This window comes from Pelobates fuscus, chromosome 2 (assembly GCF_036172605.1).
Source record: "Pelobates fuscus isolate aPelFus1 chromosome 2, aPelFus1.pri, whole genome shotgun sequence".
NCBI lineage: Eukaryota > Metazoa > Chordata > Amphibia > Anura > Pelobatidae > Pelobates > Pelobates fuscus.
The window spans coordinates 395,725,049-395,751,850 of NC_086318.1; the positions used below are offsets into that span (position 1 = coordinate 395,725,049).

At 43.5% G+C, this 26,802-nt stretch overlaps 1 protein-coding gene across 1 annotated transcript in view; it reads right to left on the reverse strand.

The window, feature by feature from the left end:
- Positions 1-26,802, reverse strand: part of PPP2R5A (protein phosphatase 2 regulatory subunit B'alpha) — a 127,116-nt gene that overhangs the window by 34,656 nt on the left and 65,658 nt on the right. Inside the window, exons 3-5 of the mRNA XM_063443850.1 lie at positions 16,973-17,074; positions 10,599-10,691; positions 8,369-8,499 (exon numbers count right to left, since the gene is read on the reverse strand). Coding sequence (XP_063299920.1) covers positions 8,369-8,499; positions 10,599-10,691; positions 16,973-17,074 — 326 coding nt within the window. The remainder of the gene's footprint in view (positions 1-8,368; positions 8,500-10,598; positions 10,692-16,972; positions 17,075-26,802) is intronic.

Here is a 26,802-nt window from a genome sequence, read left to right on the forward strand (position 1 = left end):
GTAACTTACCTTCACAGCAGCTCCTGTCAGCTCCCTTCTCTCTTCTCCGGTGCGTGCAGCTCCCAGGTCAGCTCCCTCTGCAACTCTCGCGAGAGCCGCGGGGTCAGAGCGTTGCCACGCTCCGCGCGGCCGCGAGAGTTGCAGAGGGAGCTGCACGCACCGGAGAAGAGAGAAGGGAGCTGACAGGAGCTGCTGTGAAGGTAAGTTACAGCTTCCTGACAGCCCCCTCCTACAGCCCATCCACTGGACCACCAGGGAGTGAGAGCCCCCCTCCCTCCCTGGCCAGCTAACAAGCAGGGAGGGGGGACGAAAAAATAAAAATATTAATAATAAAACAAATAATAATAATAAAAAAAATTAAAATAAAAAAATAATGCAATTAATAATAAAAGAAAAAAATAGTTACCGTATATACTCGAGTATAAGCCGAGTTTTTCAGCACATTTTTTGTGCTGAAAAACCCCAACTCGGCTTATACTCGAGTCAATTGTCTGTATTATGGCAATTTGCATTGCCATAATACAGACTGGGGGCTGTGGGGGCTGCAGAGAGATGTTACTTACCTTTCCTGCAGCTCCTGTCAGCTCTCTCCTCCTCCGCGCGGTCTGTGCAGCTCCCTCTGTCAGCTCCCAGTTTAAGTCTCGCGAGAGCCGCGGCTCTCGCGAGATTTACACTGGGAGCTGACCGAGGTGCTGAACAGACCGGCGGAGGAGGAGAGAGCTGACAGGAGCTGCAGGAAAGGTAAGTAACATCTCTCTGCAGCCCCCACAGCCCCCTCCTACACAGTGCCCATCCACTGGACCACCAGGGAAGGAGATCCCCCCCTCCCTAGCCAGCTAGCAAGCAGGGAGGGGGGGGACGAAAAAATGTATATATATATATTAATAATAAAAAAATAAAAATAATAAAATAAAAATAAAATAAAAAATAATAATAAATAAAAAAATAATAATAATAAAAAAATGTAATGAAACAAAAAATGTTTTAAATAATAATTAAAAAATAAAACTGTGACTGGTGTAGGATGATCTGGGCTCTCAAATTCGGGGCCTTCATACCTGACTACCCTATGCTATATAGATGTCAGAAAGTGATGCCCTGAACTAATGATCTATTGTTTTGCTATGTAGATCTCACAGATTATCTCCTGTCTTATTTTATGATTTAAGCTTGGATTGCTAGCTTGCTTATGTGCTTCACAAGACAAGACATTAATAGAAAATGTTTAGCCTTCACCATGTCTATCTTATCTCCTCCTCCTAACTTGCAAATGCAGGGTTAAGTATTTAGACCTGAAGATATAGCCTGGCAAGAGTGAAATGTTTCCTTTCATAAGCATCAGTGTGACCATAGCACATGTTTTGTGCATACACTTACTACTGGTTTTATCCCTTTGCCCTCTATCTAAAGCTACTGTTCCATCCTGTTAACTAAGTCACAAAATTAATCTTGTTGGAATGTGACCCCAGAGGTAACCAACTTGTGGCTTGGTTAGCTCTTGACACAGCAAATAATCACTTGTCTGACAAATTCAGCGGAACCACTATGTTATGCTATGCAAATGTTTAATTAAAGTTTGAATCCTTATCTATATACAAATGTGCCTGATCTACCATGTACCTTTATGTTCAACTGTTGGTAATCTGCTAGAGGAATGCCTTTGGGGTACCTCATATGCAAATGTTATATGCTTAAGCACTATAAAAATAAAGAATTAAAAAAAAAAAAAAATGCCCACCCCCCACCAAGGCTCTGCATCACACTCTGCATTACACACACACATACACACACTGCATTCATACGCACACACTGCACTCATACGCACACACTGCACTCATACGCACACACTGCACTCATACGCACACACTGCACTCATGCACACACACTGCACTCATGCACACACACTGCACTCATGCACACACACTGCACTCATGCACACACACTGCATACATGCACACACACTGCATACATGCACACACACTGCATACATGCACACACTGCACTCATACACACACACTGCACTCATACACACACTGCACTCATACACACACTGCACTCATACACACACACTGCACTCATACACACACACTGCACTCATACACACACACTGCACTCATACACACAGCATTCTCATACACACACACTGCACTCATACACACAGCATTCTCATACACACACACTGCATTCATATACACACTGCACTTATACACACACTGCATTCTCATACACACACTGCATTCTCATACACACACTGCATTCATTATATACACACACTGTAAATAAATATTCAATTAATATAATTTTTTAAGGATCTAATTTTATTTAGAAATTTACCAGCAGCTGCTGCATTTCCCACCCTAGTCTTATACTCGAGTCAATAAGTTTTCCCAGTTTTTTGGGGTAAAATTAGGGGCCTCGGCTTATATTCGGGTCGGCTTATACTCGAGTATATACGGTACCTAAAAAAAATAATAACATTAAAAAAAATATTAAAATAATAATTAATTAATAAAATGCCCACCCCCACCAATGCTCTGCACTCTCACACACACACTGCACACACACACACACACACACTGCTCTCACACACACACACTGCTCTCACACACACACTGCACACACACACACACACACACACTGCACTCACACACACACACTGCACTCACACACACACACTGCACTCACACACACACACTGCACTCCATTCATACACACACACTGCACTCCATTCATACACACACACTGCACTCCATTCATACACACACACTGCACTCCATTCATACACACACACTGCACTCCATTCATACACACACACTGCACTCCATTCATACACACACACTGCACTCCATTCATACACACACACTGCACTCCATTCATACACACACACTGCACTCCATTCATACACACACACTGCACTCCATTCATACACACACACTGCACTCCATTCATACACACACACTGCACTCCATTCATACACACACACTGCACTCCATTCATACACACACACTGCACTCCATTCATACACACACACTGCACTCCATTCATACACACACACTGCACTCCATTCATACACACACACTGCACTCCATTCATACACACACACTGCACTCCATTCATACACACACACTGCACTCCATTCATACACACACACTGCACTCCATTCATACACACACACTGCACTCCATTCATACACACACACTGCACTCCATTCATACACACACACTGCACTCCATTCATACACACACACTGCACTCCATTCATACACACACACTGCACTCCATTCATACACACACACTGCACTCCATTCATACACACACACTGCACTCCATTCATACACACACACTGCACTCCATTCATACACACACACTGCACTCCATTCATACACACACACTGCACTCCATTCATACACACACACTGCACTCCATTCATACACACACACTGCACTCCATTCATTATACACACACTGCACTCCATTCATTATACACACACTGCACTCCATTCATTATACACACACTGCACTCCATTCATTATACACACACTGCACTCCATTCATTATACACACACTGCACTCCATTCATTATACACACACTGCACTCCATTCATTATACACACACTGCACTCCATTCATTATACACACACTGCACTCCATTCATTATACACACACTGCACTCCATTCATTATACACACACTGCACTCCATTCATTATACACACACTGCACTCCATTCATTATACACACACTGCACTCCATTCATTATACACACACTGCACTCCATTCATTATACACACACTGCACTCCATTCATTATACACACACTGCACTCCATTCATTATACACACACTGCACTCCATTCATTATACACACACTGCACTCCATTCATTATACACACACTGCACTCCATTCATTATACACACACTGCACTCCATTCATTATACACACACTGCACTCCATTCATTATACACACTGCACTCCATTCATTATACACACACTGCACTCCATTCATTATACACACACTGCACTCCATTCATTATACACACACTGCACTCCATTCATTATACACACACTGCACTCATACACACACTGCACTCATACACACACTGCACTCATACACACACTGCACTCATACACACACTGCACTCATACACACACTGCACTCATACACACACTGCACTCATACACACACTGCACTCATACACACACTGCACTCATACACACACTGCACTCATACACACACTGCACTCATACACACACTGCACTCATACACACACTGCACTCATACACACACTGCACTCATACACACACTGCACTCATACACACACTGCACTCATACACACACTGCACTCACACACACACTGCACTCACACACACACACTGCACTCACACACACACACTGCACTCACACACACACACTGCACTCACACACACACACTGCACTCCATTCATACACACACACTGCACTCCATTCATACACACACACTGCACTCCATTCATACACACACACTGCACTCCATTCATACACACACACTGCACTCCATTCATACACACACACTGCACTCCATTCATACACACACACTGCACTCCATTCATACACACACACTGCACTCCATTCATACACACACACTGCACTCCATTCATACACACACACTGCACTCCATTCATACACACACACTGCACTCCATTCATACACACACACTGCACTCCATTCATACACACACACTGCACTCCATTCATACACACACACTGCACTCCATTCATACACACACACTGCACTCCATTCATACACACACACTGCACTCCATTCATACACACACACTGCACTCCATTCATACACACACACTGCACTCCATTCATACACACACACTGCACTCCATTCATACACACACACTGCACTCCATTCATACACACACACTGCACTCCATTCATACACACACACTGCACTCCATTCATACACACACACTGCACTCCATTCATACACACACACTGCACTCCATTCATACACACACACTGCACTCCATTCATACACACACACTGCACTCCATTCATACACACACACTGCACTCCATTCATTATACACACACTGCACTCCATTCATTATACACACACTGCACTCCATTCATTATACACACACTGCACTCCATTCATACACACACACTGCACTCCATTCATTATACACACACTGCACTCCATTCATTATACACACACTGCACTCCATTCATTATACACACACTGCACTCCATTCATTATACACACACTGCACTCCATTCATTATACACACACTGCACTCCATTCATTATACACACACTGCACTCCATTCATTATACACACACTGCACTCCATTCATTATACACACACTGCACTCCATTCATTATACACACACTGCACTCCATTCATTATACACACACTGCACTCCATTCATTATACACACACTGCACTCCATTCATTATACACACACTGCACTCCATTCATTATACACACACTGCACTCCATTCATTATACACACACTGCACTCCATTCATTATACACACACTGCACTCCATTCATTATACACACACTGCACTCCATTCATTATACACACACTGCACTCCATTCATTATACACACACTGCACTCCATTCATTATACACACACTGCACTCCATTCATTATACACACACTGCACTCCATTCATTATACACACACTGCACTCATACACACACTGCACTCATACACACACTGCACTCATACACACACTGCACTCATACACACACTGCACTCATACACACACTGCACTCATACACACACTGCACTCATACACACACTGCACTCATACACACACTGCACTCATACACACACTGCACTCATACACACACTGCACTCATACACACACTGCACTCATACACACACTGCACTCATACACACACTGCACTCATACACACACTGCACTCATACACACACTGCACTCCATTCATTATACACACACTGCACTCCATTCATTATACACACACTGCACTCCATTCATTAAACACACTGCACTCATACACACACACTGCACTCCATTCATTATACACACACTGCACTCATACACACACACACACTGCACTCCATTCATTATACACACACTGCACTCATACACACACACTGCACTCCATTCATTATACACACACTGCACTCATACACACACACTGCACTCCATTCATATACACACTGCATTCATATACACACTGCATTCATATACACACTGCATTCATATACACACTGCATTCATTATATACACACACTGTAAATAAATATTCAGTTAATATAATTTTTTTAGGATCTAATTTTATTTAGAAATGTACCAGTAGCTGCTGCATTTCCCACCCTAGTCTTATACTCGAGTCAATAAGTTTTCCCTGTTTTGGGGGATAAAATTAGGGGCCTCGGCTTATATTCGGGTCGGCTTATACTCGAGTATATACGGTATATTTATATAACATTTTTACATAATTAAGTCATGTAATTAATTACAATTTGAGGGACTTGCCTGACAACCCAGGCAGAAAGTCCAGAGAATTTGGTTCTCAAGCCCTAGATTTAATCCTGTAACTTTCCAAGACACCATAAAACCTGTAGATAGGGGGTACTGATTTACTCGGGTGACTTCACTGAACACAAATATTAGGCTTTCAAAACAGTAAAACATATCACAACAATGATATAGTCCGTGAAAGTGCCATTATTTGCATTTTTCACACACAAATGGCACTTTCACTGTCTGATGATATAGCTGTTGTGATACGTTTTACTGTTTTGAAACACTGATGATTGTATTCAGCAAAGTCTCCCGAGTATAACAGTGCCCCACATGTACAGGTTTTAGTTTATTTTTTGTTTGTTTTTTTAAGTCATAGGGTCAAATAGAATGCTTGTATTTTCGTTTTTCCCATTGAAATTTGCCAGATTGGTTATGTTGCCTTTGAGACTGTATGGTAGCCCAGTAATGAGAATTACCCCCCATGATGGCATACCATTTGCAAAAGTAGACAACACAAAGTATTGCAAATAGAGTGTGTTAAGTTTTTAGTAGCCCCTTCGTCACAAACACTGGCCAAAATTAGCGTTCAATTTAGTTTTTTGCATTTTTCACATACAAACAAATATAAACGCTAACTCTGGCCAGTGTTTGTGACTAAGTGGCTACTAAAAAATTATGGACATACGCCATGTGTCATACCTTGGGTTGCCTACTTTTGCAAATGGTATGCTACCATGGGGGTAATTTTCATTCCTGGGCTACCATATGGTCTCAAAGGCAACATAACCAATATGGCAATTTTTAATGTGTATATACTGAAAAATTCAACAATGCTATATTTGACCCTGTAACTTTCCAACACATTATAAAACCTGTACATGGGTGGGTACTATTTTACTCGTAAGACATCGCTGAATAGAAATATGTGTACTTTATTGCAGTAACAGCATTATGACATTCACAGTTAAAATGGCATGCAGAACTAAACAAATAAAATGTCTTCATTTTTCACATTTATTTATATTTGATTCATATTAAATTAGGTTTCATATATAAACATTGGATGCGACACAAAAGCCCTGTTTCCCAAGAACAAAATATATAAGTGTGGGTGCATTTAATACGAAAGAGGTTAATTATGGTTGAACAGACATAGCGCCAGGTTTTGTTTACATTTTGTTTTGATCACAACTTTTACAACTGGCTCAGTCCTTAAGAGGTTAAGAGAAAATGCAGTGTTTACATTACAGCCTATGGATACCTCCACTGGCCACTCCTCAGATGGCTGCTAGAGGTGGTCTTTAGGTCACTGTTGCACAGTGTGTCCGGCATTCAGTGTCTCCACCCTCTGCACGGACACACTAAACATTCCTCACAGGAGCATTGATTAAATGCATCTCTGTGAGGAGATGTTGATTGGCCAGGACTGTGTTTGACTTATGCTGGCTCTGCCCCTGATCTGCCTCCTTGACAAGCTCAGCCAATCCAATGCTTTGTAAAAGCATTGTGATTGGCTTAGAACACCACTTCTGATTAGGTCAGTCAAGCAGGCAGACCAGGGTCAGAGCCAGAGGCAGCCGACTGGAATAAAGTTAAGAGCTTGCTATATTTAGGTGCTCAAGGAAGGGCCAGGGGGGCTAGATGGTGGTTTTGATACTATAAAGTCAGGAATACATGTTTGTGTTCCTGAACCTATAGTGTTCCTTTAATGCATCATCTGATTATTTCTATATCATTTCATGTAAAATATGGGGGGAGGGGGTGTTGAATTAAGAAACTCTGGTATGATCACTTTAACATAGTTTTATTCAGATACTTTACAAATTTCAATGTGTCCTGGTTTATATAGTGTAGTCTGATAAGCACACCTTTGTAATACCTGAGAAAAATGTTATTAATCTGCTTCCTGATAAATGCTCTCAGTCCAAGAAACTTTCCATAAATTCGATGCAGCACTGTCTTCAGGAAGTCTCTCTCTCTCGGATCTTCGCTATCAAAAAGCTCCAAAAGCTGTTAATGAGGGGTGAAAATAGTGTTTAGCACATATAAATCAAGTCTACCAAGAGTTACAAATGTTAAAGCATGTATTTACATATATCAAGGATGACTAAGATGAATCTTATTTTGCCTTTTCTTTTAATACACATTATCTGCCTGTATCTAATGAAAGGAACCAACTAGGGATCGACTGATATTGATTTTTTTTTAGAGACGATACCGATAATCTGTGAACTTTCAGGTGGTTAGCCTACACCAATATTCTGTGCATTTACAGAACCAATTTGTACACAAATCTGCAATTAGCTGAACATGTTTATTGTTAATGTTTAAAATTTTTTGTAAATCTCTTTTTGATTGATAAATACATACATACATAAACAAGGAAACCCATTGGCCATTATGCCTCCTCCCATTGTATGAAAAGTGAGCAAAATCAAATCATGAACTTACAAATAAAAGAAGCCTATAAAGGAGTAACTTGTATAAAGGAGTAGCATGGAGTATTTTGAATTCTAGAAGTGAAGTTAGGGGGGAAATAAATGGATTATAGCACATATTATTGGTAAGGATCCGTCCTCCTGTAAAAGTAACACTGTCATGGCCGCATTCAGCAAAGGTCCACCATGTTTGCTTGCAGTGTCATTTACTAGAGTTAGAATTGTTGGGAATTAATTGTAAATTCAAAGTGAATTTAAAATTTAAGGCCAAATAGCTGAACTGGATAGCAGATTTGGAGAATTGCTTTGCAGTTCAGCTATTTTGGTGTCAAATTTGACTTTTACTTTGAATTCGAAATGAATTCCCAACCATTCTCGCTTTAGTAAATGACCCTGCAAGCAAACATAGTGGACCTGGCAATCCTATACAAGACAATGGGTAAAGATGTCAAAAATGATTTTATTTATGACCATACCAGCAGCTAGAATCCCAAACTAAAATCTATATATTTTCTTTCAGTTTGGCTAATGGAACCTAGAGATAAAAAAAATAACGCCACCATATCATTTTTCCATAACAGGTGCAGTTTAAAACAGCTGTATATGTTAGAGCTCTTAAACACTGAAAAGTTAAGATGACCTAAGCCTTATAAACCAATTATACCCCAAGTTCTGTGATCTGAACTTGCATGTAAACATTCACTGAACCTCTTGTTCATCCAGGCACAGCAATAATCCAGGTGTCAGCTGTTCGTTCTCATCTAAACAGTGAATAAGTCCATTCAAATTGATAACAATATCAATCAAAACAGGTGGATTTCACATTCTAAAGACTTCAACAAGAAGCGATATGACCACGACATTTTTAAAACAAAAGGCCGTTCAAGATGCTGCCAAATATGTAACACTTGACTTATCACATTCAAGACGTGACAACCAAATACAATTGGATAAAGAGAGGTTTAAATAAACACACACAACTGACGCATAGAAATAGAAACTGAAGTATATAATTGCCACAGATGAAAATTAAACTGAAGTACAAGAGGCCATGGTCAATGGTTTAAAAAGTCCCTATATACAGACATACCCCATCCAGACAAAGAAAGAGTAACCTCTTTGGGTTTTGAAGCCACTACCCAACAGAGTTCATTGAATAAGTAGTTTAGCCCTCACCACTCATCACATTGGATACGGAATTGCTGAATGAATAGATAGCAACTGGCAGGCATTTATTTACAACACAGTTCAATTTTATGAATGAAGTTGTTCAGAGTTACAGATCAGATGGTTCTGCACTGCAGAGTTTAGTTCAGGGGAGCCAACAGAAGCTCCAGGCTTTACAGGACCAGCATCCAGCTGACCCAAGGTAAGTGGTCAATTTGACTAACCAGGTAGGGTGCCAGAGCACGGCACCACAACTACTACAGCACTCCGCAGTGATTGGCATGTTCCTTTAACAATAGCATATCTTGTTGTAAGGTACAGAACTGGAGATTTATCCCACGTTGGATGCTGCTATTTGTCTATTAGTCTTGCACAACTTCACGTTTGTTAGCGGTTAAGAAAAAATTAATTTCCCTCAAATAATCAATACATAATTTTGTGAACTGGCATCCATTTACACTATCGGAGCTGGGGGGATAGTAAAGTAAACCAGATAACCATTACCTGCTGCACAAATTTTTGATCCACAAACCGCTTGGCAATGCTGGGCTGAAAATCCGGGCTTTCCAAAAATCGCAAGAAAAATTCATAGACCAACTGTAAAATAAAGATAATCAATATTTATACATGAATATCAGAAGAGCACCATATATTTCAGCACTAATGGCATTACCAATTAACTAGGACATCCTGAGTCCTTTAGCAGCATTAACAGAAAATGAACAGCTTATGACTTCCTACCTGTTAATGTAAATAAAGCTCCGGGGCCTGACGGTATTCACCCACGAGTACTTAAGGAGCTAAGTGGGGAAATAAGTGAACCTCTGCATTTAATTTTTCAAGATTCCTTTGTTTCAGGTATTGTAACATGGAGGAAGGTAGATTAACTTCTGTGACTGGAAAAATATTTGAAGGGATATTGAGGGATAATATTCAGGAATTCATTGGGAAGAACTAGGTTATTAGCAATAATTAGCATGGTTTTATGAACATAGGTCATGTCAAACTAACCTAATTGCATTCTACGAAGAAGTAAGTAGAAGTATAGATCAGGGTGTTGCAGTGGATGTGATCTACTTGGATTTTGACAAGGCATTTGATATGGTTCCTCACAATAGGTTAGTCTTTAAACTAAAATAAATTGGTCTACATGAATATTCTTGTTCTTGGGTAGAACACTGGCTTAAGGATAGAGTACAATGAGTTATCATTAATGGTAAATTTTCAGGCTGGACAAAAGTGGTAAGTGGTGTCCCTCAGGGTTCTGTTTTGGGACCGCTTCTATTCAACAAATTTATAAATGATCTTGAAATAGGCATTGAAAGCCATGTATCAATGTTTGCAGATGACAACATTTTGTAAAGTACCGTATATACTCGAGTATAAGCCGACCCGAATATAAGCCGAGGCCCCTAATTTTTCCCCAAAAAACTGGGAAAACGTATTGACTCAAGTATAAGACTAGGGTGGGAAATGCAGCAGCTACTGGTAAATTTCTAAATAAAATTAGATCCTAAAAAAAATATATTAATTGAATATTTATTTACAGTGTGTGTATAAAGAATGCAGTGTGTGCGTATGAGTGCAGCGTGTGTATGAGTGCAGCGTGTGTGTATGAATGCAGCGTGTGTGTATGAATGCAGTGTGTGTGTATGAGTGCAGTGTGTGTGTATGAGTGCAGTGTGTGTGTATGAGTGCAGTGTGTGTGTATGAGTGCAGTGTGTGTGTATGAGTGCAGTGTGTGTGTATGAGTGCAGTGTGTGTGTATGAGTGCAGTGTGTGTGTATGAATGCAGTGTGTGCAGGGCCGGTGCAAGGATATTTGCCCCCCCCCCCCCCCCCCCATATGTCCTGACCTCCCCTCCTCCTCCCCTAGTGGTCCTTATCCCCCCCTCCCTCCCATAGTGGTCCTTATCCCCACCTTCCTCCCATAGTGGTCCTTATCCCCCTCCCTCCCATAGTGGTCCTTATCCCCCTCCCTCCCTCCCTCCCATAGTGGTCCTTTCCCCCCCCCCTCCCTCCCATAGTGGTCCTTATCCCACCCCCTCCCTCCGATAGTGGTCCTTATCCCCCCCCTCCCTTCCATAGTGGTCCTTATCCCCCCCCCCTCCCTCCCATAGTGGTCCTTATCCCCCCCCCTCCCACCCATAGCGGTCCTTATACCCCCCTCCCTCCCATAGTGGTCCTTATACCCCCCCTCCCTCCCATAGTGGTCCTTATACCCCCCCCCCCCCCCCCCACAGTGGTCCTTATTTCCCCTTTTTTTATTATTATTTTTTTTTATTATTATTTATTTTATTTATTTTTCGTCCCCCCTCCCTGCTTGATACATGGCAGGGAGGGGGGCTCTCCTTCCCTGGTGGTCCAGTGGCAGTTCAGTGGGGGGGAGAGGGGGGCTGGCAGAGAGCGTTACTTACCTGTTCTGCAGCTCCTGTCAGCTCTCTCCTCCTCTGCGCCGTCCGTGCAGCTCCTTCTATCAGCTCACACTGTAAGTCTCGCGAGAGCCGCGGCTCTCGCGAGATTTACACTGGGAGCTGACCGAGGTGCTGAACGGACGGCGCGGAGGAGGAGAGAGCTGACAGGAGCTGCAGAACAGGTAAGTAACGCTCTCTGCCAGCCCCCCTCTCCCCCAGTCTGTATTATGGCAATGCAAATTGCCATAATACAGACCTTGACTCGAGTATAAGCCGAGTTGGGGTTTTTCAGCCCAAAAAATGGGCTGAAAAACTCGGCTTATACTCGAGTATATACGGTAATAAAATGTGAGCAGGATATAGCTTTGCTGCAGAGGGATTTGGATAGATTGGGGGACTGGGCACTAAAATGGCAGATGCAATTGAATGTAGAGAAATGCAAAGTTATGTACTTCGGAGTCAACAATGCACAAGCAACTTACACCCTAAATTGTAGTGAGTTTCGGATAACCACATACGAGAAGGATTTGGGAATTGTTATAGACAACAAATTAGGCAGCAATATGCAATGTCAATCTACAGTTGCCAAGGCCAGTAAGGTTTTGTCAAGTATAAATAGGGGCATACATTCTTGGGATGAAAATATAATTTTGCCTCTTTATAAATCGCTGGTAAGACCACACCTTGAATATGCTGTGCAATTTTGGGCACCTGTTCTAAAGAAAGATGGCACTAGAAAAAGAGCAAAGACTAGCTACAAAATTTATAAAAGGAATGGAGCATTTTAGTTACAAAGAAAGATTTTAAAAAATGTCCTTAGTTTGGAAAAACAGCCCTGAGAGAAGATATAATACAAATATATTCGGGGCCACTACAAACCATTATCTGGAAATCTATTCATAAACAGGGCTATACATAGGACACAAGGTCACATTTAGGCTGGAAGAAAGGAGATTTAACCTAACAGTAGGGGCAATTAGGATATGGAATTCTCTGCCTGAAGAGGTGGTTATATCAGAGTCCATACAGATGTTTAAACTGCAATTGGATAAATACTTGCAAAACATAACATACAGGGATATAATTTCTAATTAGTGGGGTAATAGCTGCTTGATCCAAGGAGACATCTGACTGCTATTTTGGGGTCAAGAAGGAATTTCTCCCTAGTTTGTTGCAAAATTGGAAGCGCTTCAGACTAGGTTTTTTGCCTTCTTTTGGATCAACAGCAAAAACATATGTGAGGAAGGCTGAACTTGATGGACGCAAGTCTCTTTTCAGCTATGTAACTATGTACCTGCCAAGAATGTTTTGGTATGTACGGGTTTATTATAAGTTACTTAGAAGAAAGGAAAAAAAAAAAAAAACTTGGAGGCTCGGTCCCAAAAGCAAAACTATGCTGTATTCGCAAATTTGTTTTCTTCTAGTTTAGTCACTACACTATTCACCAAATTTCAGTGAAATTCCATCAAATCTGAAGTTGGCGAAATTTGACAAAAGGCAGAGCTTTCACTAGTCCAGCCCAGCTCTATGGAGGATGCAATGGAATCCTAGATGTCAGTGTTTCACTCAAATATATGCAAAAGAATGACTTAATCCACGAGGAAATAGTACATAAGATTTTAAGCATGAAAGTAACCGACTCTTATTGGCCACCGAGATAAAGTGTTCTCATACTACAGCAGCAGAAAGGAAGGAAGCAAGCAAGCTAGGGAGAAGTTTTTTTGGGCAAAAAGTAAAGAGTGTGCATGCATGTAAACACCATCACCACTACCACCCACTGCTCAGTATGGTGCCAGAAGTTCCCAAGCTGGGTCATTTGTAAAGCAATCTCTTTGTCTTATAGTATCTTTGGATTGCATTGGAATTTCAATTAAATTCCAACACGGTCAGTATTCGAATTTCATAATGATTCTATCTTTATAAAAATATACAGAAGTGACTCTTTAATAATTCAGCCAGTGGTTGTATTAGCATTGTCAGTCAGAATCTATACATTATTGCTGGGAGGGGAAATTCTGTTTCATAAAAAGGAGGAGAGAAAACAAGTGTTAGAAAAGAGGATAACAATCCCCACAATTAATGCAATAGTGGGTTGTAATGGCGTCCCGCAGTTTTACGGATAGGTAGATGGTCAATGACAGATCTTATTATGTGATCTTCATTCCAACATAACGGCCAAGCTGTTTGAAGTAATGACAATCTTTGTATTGTATATCTCCCCTGATGCTTTGGCAACATTATGGCTTTACGGGCATTATGGGAGATGTAGTTCAAAACATCTGGAGTGCCAAAAGGTTTCCTGTGCCTGGTATAGAGATCCCAGGTTAATGGGTAGTTAAATTGAGTGATACAGGTAGGTCTGAAGCCTATGGCCAATTATGTCATGTGAAGGCTAGAACCACTATCAACCCAAGGCGCCTAGTTTACCAAGGCAAGTGTCAGACTGACTAATGTGGGATGGTACCATAATCACTATAATGCTTACAATACCTAACGCGGACACTGTAAAACATTTTTCACCACAGTAAATGCACATTTCAGGTACCCAAAGTACGAAATATATAATATGTAAGACCATAATGTAATGGATGGTTAACATCTGTTTTTATTACAGGGTATTTTTAAATAAATATAAACAATGTAAGCCTTTCTGATCAACTGCTCATGAGGATGAAAGAAATAAAAGTATCCACAGAACTGGCCTACATTCTCATTCATTAAATAAACAAAATTAGTGTTAACAGCCTGATCAAGGCAAAGTCACTAGCAACCCAGGCAGATTCAAGTGGTCACAGGATGAAGATCAGATCCTAACTAAAGCCTGCAGAAATGTTAGCCCTACATTCTACTCCACTGGTCAAATGACCAAAAAAAAAACTTGTCAACACACAAACTCACATAAAAACTTGTCAACTCACATTATATGTGACATTAGTAACTTAAAGGGATATTATAGTCACCTGAACAACTTTAGCTTAATGAAGCAGTTTTGGTATATAGAACATGCCCCTGCAGCCCCACTGCTCAATCCTCTGCCATTTAGGAGTTAAATCCCTTTGTTTATGAACCCTAGTCACACCTCCCTGCATGTGACTTGCACAGCCTTCCATAAACACTTCCTGTAAAGAGAGCCCTATTTAGGCTTTCTTTATTGCAAGTTCTGTTTAATTAAGATTTTCTTATCCCCTGCTATGTTAATAGCTTGCTAGACCCTGCAAGAGCCTCCTGTATGTGATTAAAGTTCAATTTAGAGATTGAGATACAATTATTTAAGGTAAATTACATCTGTTTGAAAGTGAAACCAGTTTTTTTTCCATGTCAATCATAGCCAGGGGAGGTATGGCTAGGGCTGCATAAACAGAAACAAAGTGATTTAACTACTAAATGACAGTGAATTCAGCCGTGAAATTTCAGGGGAATGATCTATACACTAAAACTGCTTTATTTAGCTAAAGTAATTTAGGTGACTATAGTGTTCCTTTAATTTGTACATAAATTAAAAGTACATAACTGTATAGTGTTTCTTCAAGCTAACCATGTGACCGTCAGATGTTTCAATATTACAAGATATATAAAGATGTTCTACTTGAGAAAATAACTGCCTAACTTATTAAACAATGGACAGTTTGTATTCTACTTTGTTACTGGATTTCATTGCAGACAAAGCAACATCTTTATGCTCAGCTGTCACACACACAACATCCACTACTGAAGCATGAGTAACTGTCTCATGTACATTTAAATATTGGATTTGTGAGACAAGTAGTTTTATGATTTTAAAGATTGGGTTTTTACTAGACACAGCAAAGATTACCTACATAAACCTAAGAATCTGTACATCATCACATCATTATGAACCTAGCAGTGCAGTCATTTCAGTTCGTATCTATATAATCTATACCTCACAATGAAAAATCTGTTTCTAGAAAACAAAATATAAAAAAAAATCAAAAATATTAAAAACTTAAAAACAAAGTAAAATAAAAAATATACAAACAAATATACAGACAAGTCCGTATTTGCTCCTTGCCAATCTATTGATTAGAGCCTGTTTGCAACCCATCAAGAACCTTAAATGCAAAATCCCCACCCGGGGTCTGCAAAATACACAAACAGCCCTGATGATTATTTTGCCACTAGTGTGGTGGCAGCAGGGTCAGATGAGTTTTACTAACCTGAAGCTGTCCCTCGTTGCCACCTCCATGTTCTTCTGTAGGATCGTCTTCAGCTCCTGGCGCTTTATCTGCCAGGAACAGACATCAATACTGTGGTACAAGACGGATGTCAAAAGAGGCACTCCATAGACAAAGCCTTTTTCTCAAGCTATATCAAGTGTACTTTGACTTATATCGTTTGACTGTGCTGGCATTTCAGTAAAATTCTTTCACAGTCTTTATGAGCATTTCATAAATAATGTATCATATTTCATCCCCAAAAACACTATAGCATATACACACACACCAACCTGTATATGGGGCCATGATGCTTCTAATGTTGGCTCATCTTCTTCTGGGTCAAAATCTGGATTGTCACTTGGTGGAAGTGTTCTAAAAATATTTGAACTTATCTGAAACAAAAATAAAATCCGTCAATATGGGCCTTGATCAAATTATATAAAGGCTTTCATATAATAAAATGTAATAAGCAAGCTGCTATAAGTTTACCCATGTCCGATTACTGGTTTAATGAACTGGGCTATTTTCTGCTTAAAGGACCACTATAGGAACCCAATAGGAACCCAGATCACTTCAACTTAATGAAGTGGTCTGGGTGCCTGGTCCATCTAGGGTTAACCCTGCCTGCTGTAAACATGGCAGTTTCGGAGAAACTGCTATGTTTACATATGGGTTAATCCAGCCTCTGGTGGCTGTCTCATTGACAGCCACTAGAGGCACTTCTGCGCTTCTCATTGGTATTTTCACAGTGAGAAGACGCCAGAGTCCATAGGAAAGCATTGAGGGTGGGGGAGGGAGCATTAATGCAATAGGTAGGCATTTGCATGTTTGTATTCATAATGCTTGTGTGTTCCTTTAGGTTCTGTGAAGAGTAATGTATCAAAGTGCTTATTTGAGCTATGAGGCAATAAATCATGTCACTAAAATTGAGAAGTGTCATAAAAGGAAAATATTTTGATTGAACAAAGCAATATTAACAACTTCAGAATTTCAAATAACTAATTTCTGAGAATTCTCAAAATATGCGAGCAAGCGTCAATTTTGTTGTCAATATTTATGCAACTTACAACTGGTCGCGTCAAGAGTCATGGGTGCAGAGAGCACTTTTTGTCCAGAAAAGCTTATAACTGAATAGGGCAAACTGAAGGCACATGGGGAACTGGTAAGACTTCTTGCACCATAACCACTACAGTGTACTTTAATGGTTATGGTGCCTAAATTTACCCTGTTTTCTGTTCAGTTGTTTTGGAGGTTTGGGATGCATTATGAACATAATGCTTTAAACATTTTGTATTCAAATAATTCCCTAGTATGTGTTTGACAAGCATGGTAAAAAGGAACATTCCAGTCTGAAAATAATCCATTCAAAATACTGTACTCAAAATGTTACAGTACAAATAGAAGAAAAGCTCCAGTCAATGAAGCTGCATACGTACCACATGAAAAAGAAAAAAGCCAGCATAGTCCTTGTACGTAAAGTTGACATTTGTGAATACAATGAAAGGATTATACATAAGATGCATAGCAACAGTTACTGTAGCATTAAAATCCTGGCTGCTTTGGTTTGTTTACAATGTCTGAATCTAGCAACTGATTTTTATTCATACAGAAAGATTATATTGTAGACCATGTTCTGCTCACTAGCATTGTTACACAGCTATTTTCCCCCTACTCCATGCAATTCATTCATAATCTCAAATATAATGGAGCATTGTTAACCAGTAAAAAAAAAAAAAAAAAAAAAAAAAGGAAAATACTTTTAAGTGTGTGAGGGTCACATGATTGCATCTTCTCATTCAATACATATTTACACATTTTACCAAGGTGAAAAAATTTGCACCTGGATTAATCAAGCTTGCTACTTAGAGGGTTACTCTAAACACCATGACCACTCCAGTGATTTGAAGTGGTCATGATGCTTGTAGTCTGTATGAACAGCGCTTCTCTAAGAAACGTTGCACATACAGAGATTAACTCCTCTGCTGCTAGAGGTGCAACTCCGCCACCAGCAGTGCTATTGGAGCGTCAGTCAGCACGGAAAGATATGTGCAAAGATTGCCTCCCAGCAGTCTTTTGCAGCAATGCTTTTATTTTGAGACTTTTTTCTATTTATTTTTTTTATTTTTATTGTTCGCTACAAGCCCTATACAGTAAATTACACTCTTGTCCATTTATTTAAATGTTTTTTAAAAAAATCAATTTTGTAAATCTTACGGTTATGATTTTTTTATTTGGATGGCATTGTTTTATTCATTACAGATCAGCTGGTATTTTGTAATGCATACAAATTAATTATCTTATTTAAAGTGAACATTGTCACGGCCGAATCCAGTTTTTTGGTTGTTTTTTTTTTTTTTTAACCCCCCGCCCCCATTGTTAATTACAGGCGCCACCCACTGCTCAGAAGTGGGGGGAGGACAATAGGTCTCCCCCCCCCCTCATTATCCTTTAGGGCCCCCACTCACCGCTCCGGGAGGGTGTGTTTGGGGGGGGTACTAGGGTTTGTTTTCAACAGTGAGCATCCACAGGCTGCTTACTGTTTACTACAAATCTAGGGGCAGAGTTTACAAACACTAAGTCATCTTTACTTAGTATTAGTAAATGTGGCTGAAAGACCAAATTAGGTCTTTCAGCCTTTTGGTAGATAGCTCCCTGATACTGTGGGAATTAGGGAGTTATCTACTTAGCGGCTGCAAGATGTAGCCGCGGCAAGAATCAGATCGGAGTTTCATTCATTCGAATGAAATTCCGATCCGAACTGCGTTCTAACACGAATGGAGAAACTGTTCTCTTTCTGTTAGGACACAATTCTGTAGTTTTGCCGGCGTCCTGTCTAAATGACAGGACGTTCGGAAATACCGACAGGATTCATCGCGGGAACAGGGAGGAAAGCTAAGAATTGTGGGAAAATTTATCTGACCACCGGAAATGAGCACACTTTGCTCCTCCGCTGGTTAGAGATGGTTAGGCGTAGGAAACCTCCATAAGACAAGTAGTTCCTACTTTAGCTTATGTTTTAAAGAAAACTAGAGCAGATAGGAAGAAATGAAGAACAGATCCCGACAGAGGGAGAGAAGAGGAAAAGATTAAAGAAAGGTACGTTCGGCATGACAGTGCCGCTTTAAGAATTTCTAGTTGCCTACACTTGCTTTGTGCTTTATGTACATTCACAAAATACATTTTGAAAAGCATTAAGCACAACCAAAAGCCAACAGTTCGTATTGTCAGTAAAAAAAACACCTGTGCCATATATTCAAGAGTGTCACCTGGCAAATGTGTAGATGACTGGAGGAAGGGGCGCACTATAACCTACCCAATATGACAGGAAACTGTTTGCTGAGAGCAGACAGGGGTTAGAGGAGCAAGGAGGTAGGGAATATTTAACACACAAAAAAAAAACAAAAAAAAACATTATTGATATAGGGAGGAAGGGAGTTGAACATTTCCCCTTGCAAGCAGCACTGGCGAACGATATTTTTTGCACAGAATTGATATTAGATAGTCTGGAACAGAGTTCCAGGCTGCCTAAGTCATGTGTCAAAGGTAGCTGAAATCTACCTCACCTTGCTCATCCATGTCACTCATATAGATCTTACTATGCACCCAACACAATCTCTGTTGCCACTACCCTTAGCTTACTTTCGGGGGATGCTCGTAATATAAGCCCTACCCCGAAATTAAGGCCTAGTCGCAAGTTCGCTAATCTAGGTTTGGGGAATTTTCTTCGAACATAGATTCGTAGGGGTTTCAAAAACACCCCTTCATGTCTCATTAGAGATGTTTACACTTTGTCTGATACCAGCAAAGTTTATTGTATGTGTAGAAGCCCTATAAAGGGTTTAATGTGAAAGGGTTTATAAAATACCCCTTCCTATCTCACTGGAGATTCTTGGCTGATATATCTAATGGCTAGAGTAGGACTCACCTTTTGAGGCTTGCCTTGACGTGGCAGGTGAGCTTATATATTCAAAGGGCTATTGGAATACAACTAAAGAGCCTCCATTTTGTTTAAATGTACATGGGGATTTAGGCCAGAGCATAGGTAACTCTCTTTTTATTTTTACTATAGATTCGAGGGATTCCATGACCTAGTGAACTGGTCTATAGTCTAACCGTCTAGCACATGCTTGATACTGAAAATAAGAGGAAAGTAATATAAAACCCGGTCTTATTTTGGGGGAAAATAAATTAAGTCCAGGGGGCGTGGCTTGACTGCACATGGAGTAAGTCGCACGCTGCACTAGCTCCCGGGCCCCGATCCGCCTAAACCCAGACCCTGAGCGAATTTTGCGGTCCACATGGGGAAAACTAAACGGACGACGACCCCGAGACCTCCTCCCACACCCCACACCAACCTTAGACCCGGTCCGATGGACGAATTTCTGTCCACACCTCAGCACCTCAGAGACCCACGAGGCGCGGACAAGATGGCGCCCACCTCCCCGAGCACCAGCAGCTTAGCGGGCTCCGCGAGTGACACACCTGGCGCAGCTGCGCTGTCACAAATGTCGCTGGACATAGCGGCTATATCGGCCAACATGCTCACACGAGGTGACAAGACGGCCCTGGTTGCGGAGCTGCGTACCGTCATCCGGGAAGAGGTAGCCGCGGTGCGCAGGGACCTGACGGCCCTGGAGCAGAGGGTGGACGACCTGGAAGAGACTCGCCTCCAAACTACGCAACACCAGCAGGCCACAGACATAGCTACAGCGAGGCAGGGGAATATACTCCTTGAGATGCGTAGACAGGTCGAGGACCTGGACAACAGAGGCCGCCGCAACAACATACGAGTACGGGGCCTCCCTGAAGCCGACAATGAGTCCCCACGGGAACTGCTGGCAGGCCTCTTCTTGTACCTGCTAGGAGACGACGCACCCCCTGACATATCCATGGAACGCGCACATAGAGCGCTCCGAGGCCCTAGAAGAGATGGCCAGCCCAGGGACCTGATTTGCTGCCTCACATCGTTCCAACTCAAGGACGCCATAATGAGAGCGGCCAGGGCCCGACGCACGCTCACATATATGGACTCCCAGGTCATGCTATTCCAAGACCTGTCGCCTCTCACGCTAGATGCCCGCAGAGCGCTGAAACCGCTCACAAACATGCTAACGGAGAAGCGGATTCCCTATAAATGGGGCTTCCCATTCAGCCTACAAGCCAAGATCGAGAACCGTTGGCACACGCTGCGCTGGCCCAACGATGTCACCAGATTCCTCCAGTCCGCTGGATTGCCACATGTCCACGTTCCTAACTGGATTCTTGAGTATCCGCCTGCACGTCCGACTGGACCCCACCCAGCGGCCGAGAACCTGTCGGGCGAACGTGTTGCCCCCCTTCCGCAACGACGAGGAGGCCCTGTCGGCCCAGAAGAATAAAGCCTGGTGACACCACTGCTGACCATCTTTGCCTGGAACCATGGACCTCACCCCACGCTACCTAGCCTCTATAAAGGTACCTCACCCATCCCTCTGACTTAGAAGCTTGCCGACCTCATCCTGTACGGGGTGGACACTGAAGTTGGGCTGCAGGTTAGTGGGACATTATCACAGGCTCATTGCAGGGCTTAAGACTTAGAGTTGTACCTTGGGTGGGGGGGTTTTGGGGGTCACGGACCGTACCGGGTGGGCTGTGATGCGATGGACTGTTTGGAAGGCGGGCTTGGGCTGCTCAACCTCACGTAGTGCTGGCACATAGTCATACCCGGGCCTAGCTGGTTGGCACACTCAGGGGGCAGGGCATTGGGGTACGACTCCCCCCGTATAATGCTTCTTGCCTATATCCTTTGTTTTCTACTTTGTTTTCCACAACATGCTTAAATTGCTTCAAGTCAACACCCCTGGCGCATACCCCGTAGCTAACAATAATTAACGTGCCGCCTCACTGGTTCATATATCTTATAATGCATTGCACTGTATTCCACATGTTGACCCACCCCATTGCTTCACGTCGTAGAGATACCGTGGTGAACCGCCCGCGGCACTTAATGCCCTAGTACCAGCCGCCCACCTAGCGTGGATTAAGCGGTTAATGTAGGTGTTGCACCACACTGCCCGATGTAGGTCATGTTATACTATACTTATATTGTCGACCACTTCCATTGCCCCCTGTCACGTGTTCCCCCGAGAGGCTTCAGTAATTGGTTTGTTGTTCTTGTATACCTAACTGTTTGTGATGCTTTATTTCGAATGTGTTTTGTTAAAAACGTACATTTCAATGTTGGCATAGATGCCATGGCGTTCTCCATGGCATACGTTGTTTTTGCATATGCCTACTACGCCATCACCCCCTGCTGCGCTACCGCACGGCCACACCCTGTATAGTAGGATAGCTCGCACATGGGCCGGGATAACGGGTGCTGATCTCCCTTGCGTAATGGGTACACTACCACCATTCTTTTGCTCTTTATACATAGCCGAAACGCCTAAATTATACCAAACGTGTCACCTCCGGCGTGGGTTCATACGCTACTGTGGCTGGTACTGCACTGCTCTCGCTTATTACCCTGTTACATGCTATATTGCTCGGTGCCGCTCATGGCGACCCCCTTACTGCCACACCCCACCTGGGCGCCCTGTACACACATGCCGCGCCCCATTCCCAGGTTTCCGCTATGCCTCAGGCGCGCGCAGCAAGGCCCTTGTGGGATGCATGGCACACCGCCTGTTATAGGTATTGCAGGCCAACACCTATACAGTTATTCTTTGTAATACTAGTACCATACGCACACCCAGGAGATCCATGCCCTGTGCTTGTTATATTTGTGTAGAAAAATGTTTGTGGTATCCCGAATTCTGATATAGTTTTGCTGATGACTTGGGCTGCAACGCTGATGCTGAGAATATAACGTTCTGTTGACATGTGTTGTTCTGAAATGTGTTGTATTACAATGTGCTGTATTAACCGTATTTTTGAAAGACAAACGGCTCTGACTACCACTCCCCACAGGCCTGCCCTGGGGGCCCGCCCCCTTCCCCCCCCACCCCCACCCCGCCTTCCCCCTCCGCCCGCCTACTCGAGAGGGACACAAACCCACGGTGCTGACAGATGCCCCTACGCTACCGACGGACTCGACACTCCCCTCCTCCTCCCCCTCCCCCGGACATGCAGGGACCTAGACAGCCATCTCTCGCGGCGGATCGGGAGCCGAGGGACATGGGTGCCGATTACATCCCCTCACGTGACACAGACTTCGTGGGTGGCCTTCCCCGCACCTCACGCAACTGACCTTCCTTGTAAATAAGACCGTAGTTCTACGAGACTTTCCAGACCCAGTCTCCCGAACGCTGTCAACCGGTCTAGGTTCACACGTTGCATTGACTCTCCCCCCCCCCCCCCCCTTACTGAATGACGAACCCCCACCCTTCAGGCGTCCGCCGTGCGGGGGCCGGAGCGGGATTCGGCCCGGCCCTGCTTAAATACTGGTCCAATAATACTGGGGGCCTCAACCAGCCGGAGAAACGTTCGCACCTGCTCCGCCGTCTTTGGGCGGAGAGGGTGTCCGTGGCGTTCCTGCAGGAGACGCACTTCCGGGGCCCAAATGCTCCCAAACTGGAAAACAAACGTTTCCCCCTGGCTTACTATGCCAACCACCCTGATTCTAAGAGAGCAGGCGTAGCAATACTGTTCGCACACAACACACCCTTCTGCCACGTAGAGACCCAAAGAGATCCGGGAGGCAGGTACATTTTTATCAAGGGTAAGATAGCTGACCACACGTACACATTCGCATGCTTATACTCTCCTAACCGCGGCCAACACATCTTTCCTGCACCCTAAACAGACTGAACAAGTTCAGGGAGGGACTTCTTCTGGTAGCAGGTGACCTGAACATGCCACTTGACCCACTCCTGGACACGTCGCGCGGAACATGCACGCACCCGCCGCACTGCTTGCGGACGGCTACTAGGGCTCTTACTAACTTAGGACTAGTTGACTGCTGGAGAACCGCACACCCTGATGACAGAGACTACACACACTTCTCACACGTCCACCGGCAATATAGCCGTATTGATTACATTTTCATGCCCCAGGAATACCTCTCCCTCCTACACGACGCGCACATTGGAATCATGACCCACTCGGACCACGCCCCGGTTACAGTCTGCACAAGCTCCCCACTTTACAAACCAAAGGATAGGCAATGGAAACTGAACGTATCCTTGTTGACTGACCCGATCACCCGCGCATCCACACATCAGACGCTCACACAATACTTCGACACCAACGACAACCCGGACACACCACCCCTGACGGTCTGGGAGGCACACAAATGTGTTGTGAGGGGCCACTACATCGCCATTTGCACTCAGCGTAAGAGAGACAGACTCAGACACTTCACCAACCTCACCACCAGGGTTACTGACTTGGAGAACACGCACAAACAGACATTGGACGACGACACCTACCTACAACTGACTGAAGCTAGGAGGGAACTTAGAGATCACCTTTCTCAGGGAATGCTGCACACACTGTCGAAATCAGCCAGATACTTTTATGAACACTAACAAGAGTGGTCGACTTTTAGCACGGATGCTCCAGACAAAAAGACGGACACAGCATATTCATAAAATAAACACACCCAGCCAACGTAGCACGCGACTCCCAGGAGACATTCTTGAAGCCTTTCAGACCTACTACGCAGACTTATACAACCAGACACAGACCGCACACGGACAAACGTCTCAGACACACCAACGACAAATCACCGATTACCTCTCCCAGCACATAGCCAAAACACTCACCCAGGAACAATCGGAGGACCAGGAACTACCCCTGACACTTGACGAACTTAAAGGTGCTCTAAAGTGCATGAAACCTCACAAGGCACCGGGCCCGGATGGACTACCGGTCTCATACCTTCGCACATTTAGTGACACAATCTTGACTAAACTTCTCTCAGGTCTGAACTCGATTCGCGATGGAGGGCAGTTCCCGACGGATACACTAGCCGCCACCATCCCAATAATCCCCAAGGAAGGTAAAGACCCGTCTAATTGCTCGAGTTACCGCCCGATCTCGCTCCTGAACTCGGATCTTAAGCTCTTTGCTAAAGCGCTAGCACTGCGGATCTCCCCGCTCCTCCCGGACCTGATTCACCCAGACCAGGTCGGGTTTATCCCGGGCAGGGAGGCCCGTGACGACACGATCCGGGCTCTTAACATCATACATACCGCTAAATCCAAGAAACGCGAGGTTGTCCTGTTATCGACGGATGACGAAAAGGCGTTCGACCGGGTAGATTGGTCATACCTCGCGTCCACCCTCCACCACTTCAGATTTGGCCCGCAGCTGCGCAATTGGGTGGCGGCTTTGTATACGACCCCGACAGCGCGCATTCGCGTCAATGGTACATTAACGAAACCTTTCCCCATCAGCAATGGCACGCGACAAGGTTGTCCCCTGTCCCCCCTCCTGTTTGCCCTCTCTCTAGAACCTTTCCTGGAGGCGGTCAGACGGGACGGGGGTATTACGGGGGTGACTCTGGAAGCAGAGGAACACAAACTTGCCGCCTATGCTGATGACATGCTGTTCTTCCTGGAACAACCCTTAATCTCCATCCCTAACCTCCTCAAAGCGTTCCGCGATTTTCATCGAGTCTCCAATCTGAAATTGAATATGACCAAATCAGAGGCCTTGCCTCTACTCGATAACACCGAGCTGGTTGATCGGTTGAGCTCAGAGTTCGCCTTCTCTTGGCGACCAGATAGACTGCGGTACCTGGGCACTTGGCTGCCGAGAGATCTAGCACAACTCTACCCGATGAACTTTCCCCCCCTACTCGCGAATATCCAAAAGGACCTCCTACGTTGGTCCCCAACGTATCTCACCTGGTTCGGCCGCATACAAGCCCTGAAAATGAATGTCCTCCTCAGACTATTATACCTTTTCACGACATTACCTGTCGCGATCCCGCAATCGTTTTTCCGAACACTGGCCAGAGACATCCGTAACTTTGTATGGAACCGCTCCGCTTCCCACATTCGCAGGGCCACCCTGGAACGCCCAAAGTCAGCAGGGGGGGCCGGATTACCTTCCGTGCAACGATACTACCAGGCCACACATCTACAAAGGTGCCAGGAGATGGGTGTCCATGGAGGTACAGCAATCCCGCGGTACG